Source organism: Microtus ochrogaster, unplaced genomic scaffold (assembly GCF_000317375.1).
Source record: "Microtus ochrogaster isolate Prairie Vole_2 unplaced genomic scaffold, MicOch1.0 UNK14, whole genome shotgun sequence".
Lineage (NCBI taxonomy): Eukaryota > Metazoa > Chordata > Mammalia > Rodentia > Cricetidae > Microtus > Microtus ochrogaster.
In genome coordinates, this window is record NW_004949112.1 from 2,098,172 (window position 1) to 2,100,442 (window position 2,271).

A 2,271-nucleotide genomic window follows, 5' to 3' on the forward strand; every position below is an offset into this window, starting at 1 on the left:
CTCGAACTCACAGAGATCCGCCTGCCTCTGCCTCCCGAGTTCTGGGATTAAAGGCGTGCGCCACCACCGCCCGGCTTTTTCTTGGTTTTTCGAGACAGGGTTTCTCTGTAGTTTTGGAGCCTGTCCTGGAACTCACAGTTTCACCTGCCTCTCTGCCTCCCAAGTGCTGGGATTAAAGGTGTGCGCCACCACCGTCCGGCCAACTTATTTTTCTAAAGAGTCAAAATGACAATATGCTGTCCTCCCAACGCTGGAGCCCTTCTGTTAATGCGGAGATCTCCGCCCCGCCCCGTTGCTGTTATCCAGGAAACTACATTTCCCAGCGTCCGCCCACGGGAGCCTGGTGTGGCTCTAAAGGGGGAGGGACGCGCCCTCGAGCTCGCGCCCCGCCCTAGCCTGTAGGTTCCGCCCCTTTGGCTGGAGTGGGCGGTGCCGCCCTTCGGACCTCCACGTTCCCAAGGTTCTTCCTCAGGCAGTCCTCCGCGGAAGGCGTTCGGCGAGCGATGGCGGCCACGCGTGTCCGACCCTGCGCCCGCGAGATTTTCACGACACTGGAGTACGGACCGGTGCCGGAGAGCCACGCATGCGCACTGGTGAGAGCTTGCCCGGCGGCGGCCGTCTACTCCCTAGCTCAGGATTACGGGCTGCATTTGGCGCGCGGGTTCCCGTCGTCCTATGCGGCATTCTCGGAAGCTCCGCCCCCCCAGCTCGCGTGATTCCCTCCGCGAGTCTCGTGGACGGGGTCGTGTGCCGCACGCCGCCGTGGCGTTTCTTCAGCACCCGTCAGGGAGACTCACGGGAACGCTCAAAACCCCAAGTTGGTCAGAACTTCCTGTGAACCCCCAACCCCTATGAGTTCCCATGATCCTCAGGGACCATTTGAACCCTTCAATTTAGTGGGTTTCTTTTAGAGATTTTCATGTTCATAATTAATCCTTAAGAGCCTCATGATCCTGGACTAAGAAGTAAACTCTTGTAAGCCGTCAGGGTCTTCCAGAACCCACTTGGCTTCCTGGTGGAATTCAGTAGGGTGCCTGGGATTATTTTGCTCCTGGTCCCACTAGATACTAAGGGGATTGGAGAGATAACCCTCACTACCAGATGGGCTCCAACTTCGGAAGGACAGCATTATAACACTCAAGTTTAAGAGTGTTAATCCCAAAGATTAGAGGAGAAAGACCACCGACCTAAATCATCATGGCAAAATTAATTAAAGCAAGCTTTTTTATTTCTACCTTAAGGCGGGGTTCAAGAGGTCAGCCTTGCATGTGAGGAAGATAAGGTTTTTATATTTTAGGTTTCCAAATGAATTCGGAAGGCAAAATAGTCTTTGAGGTTTCAGGAGCAGAACATAAACTCAGCAAGTTAGAATGAGCTTGCTGAAACAGACAGGACTGTAACAAGGTAGCCCTAACCTCTTGAAACAAAGATAGTCTTGTAAGATGGCTACAACTTTTTGAAACAAAGGCATGGTTGCCGTTTCCTGTAGCAGGCAGCACAGAACTATTTGTAGTTAATTTAAGGTTCCAGGTTGGGCATAGCCCAATCCCTGAGAAACAGGTTTAGTCGAAAATAGGAATGAATGAGCCAACCTACTGTGTCTTTACTATAAGATGGTGTCAAGCCTAAGATGGAGGCAGGCTGCTTCATGAAGAGGTGCAAGGAGGTGACACCAGGTGCTGGCTAGAGGCCAGTCAGCTGTCCCTGCATGGAGTCCAGCATAAGACAGACACTGGGCTCTGGTGGTGTGGAGACTGACTGTCGTGAGGTGGACCTTTGGGCTTCTCCACAAACAATTGTAGTGGAGATACCAACCAGAGAAATGCCAGCGTAAAAAGATACTGCGCTAGGAGTAACGAGAAATACAGATGCTGGTGGGAGGTTGGCCACAATGCAGAGAATAGCCGCAGATGGAGGCTACTTAGTGATACAATGCCCGGAATAGCAGTAGTAGGTCGAAGGCGGAGATGGATGGAGAGATGAATTGTGCCAACCTCTGTGCTAAGCATGATTTCACTTAATCTGCAGAACAACAGAGAGGGGATTATTCTTGTTATTTTACTGACAGAACCCAGGGTTGATGAGCTGAGTCATTTTGCCCATAGTCCACACAGCTTGAAGGAGTTTTGACATAGTGGGACACACCAGTAACCCCAGCATTTGGAAGGCAAGGCAGGAGAATTATGAATTCCAAAACAGTCTCAAAAAATGAGAGAGCCGGGCGGTGGTGGCGCACGCCTTTAATCCCAGCACTCGGGAGGCAGAGGCAGG

The 2,271-nt window shown here is 51.8% G+C and overlaps 2 protein-coding genes across 5 annotated transcripts in view; one reads left to right on the top strand and one right to left on the bottom strand.

Annotated features, from left to right (window-relative positions):
* Positions 1–522, bottom strand: part of Pih1d1 (PIH1 domain containing 1) — a 7,374-nt gene extending 6,852 nt beyond the window's left edge. For 2 of the 3 annotated variants that reach the window (XM_013353683.2, XM_005366820.3), the window contains exon 1: positions 446–517. The gene's annotated coding sequence lies outside the window, so the exon portion shown is untranslated. Of the gene's footprint in view, positions 1–445 lie in introns of all 3 variants that reach the window. The other variant, XM_026789145.1, reaches the window with a different exon arrangement.
* Aldh16a1 (aldehyde dehydrogenase 16 family member A1) overlaps positions 448–2,271 on the top strand; it is a 13,475-nt gene continuing 11,651 nt past the window's right edge. The window contains exon 1 of one of the 2 annotated variants that reach the window (XM_005366818.2): positions 448–593. In XM_005366818.2, coding sequence (XP_005366875.1) covers positions 504–593 — 90 coding nt within the window. In that variant the 5' untranslated portion in view covers positions 448–503. The remainder of the gene's footprint in view (positions 594–2,271) is intronic. The other variant, XM_026789144.1, reaches the window with a different exon arrangement.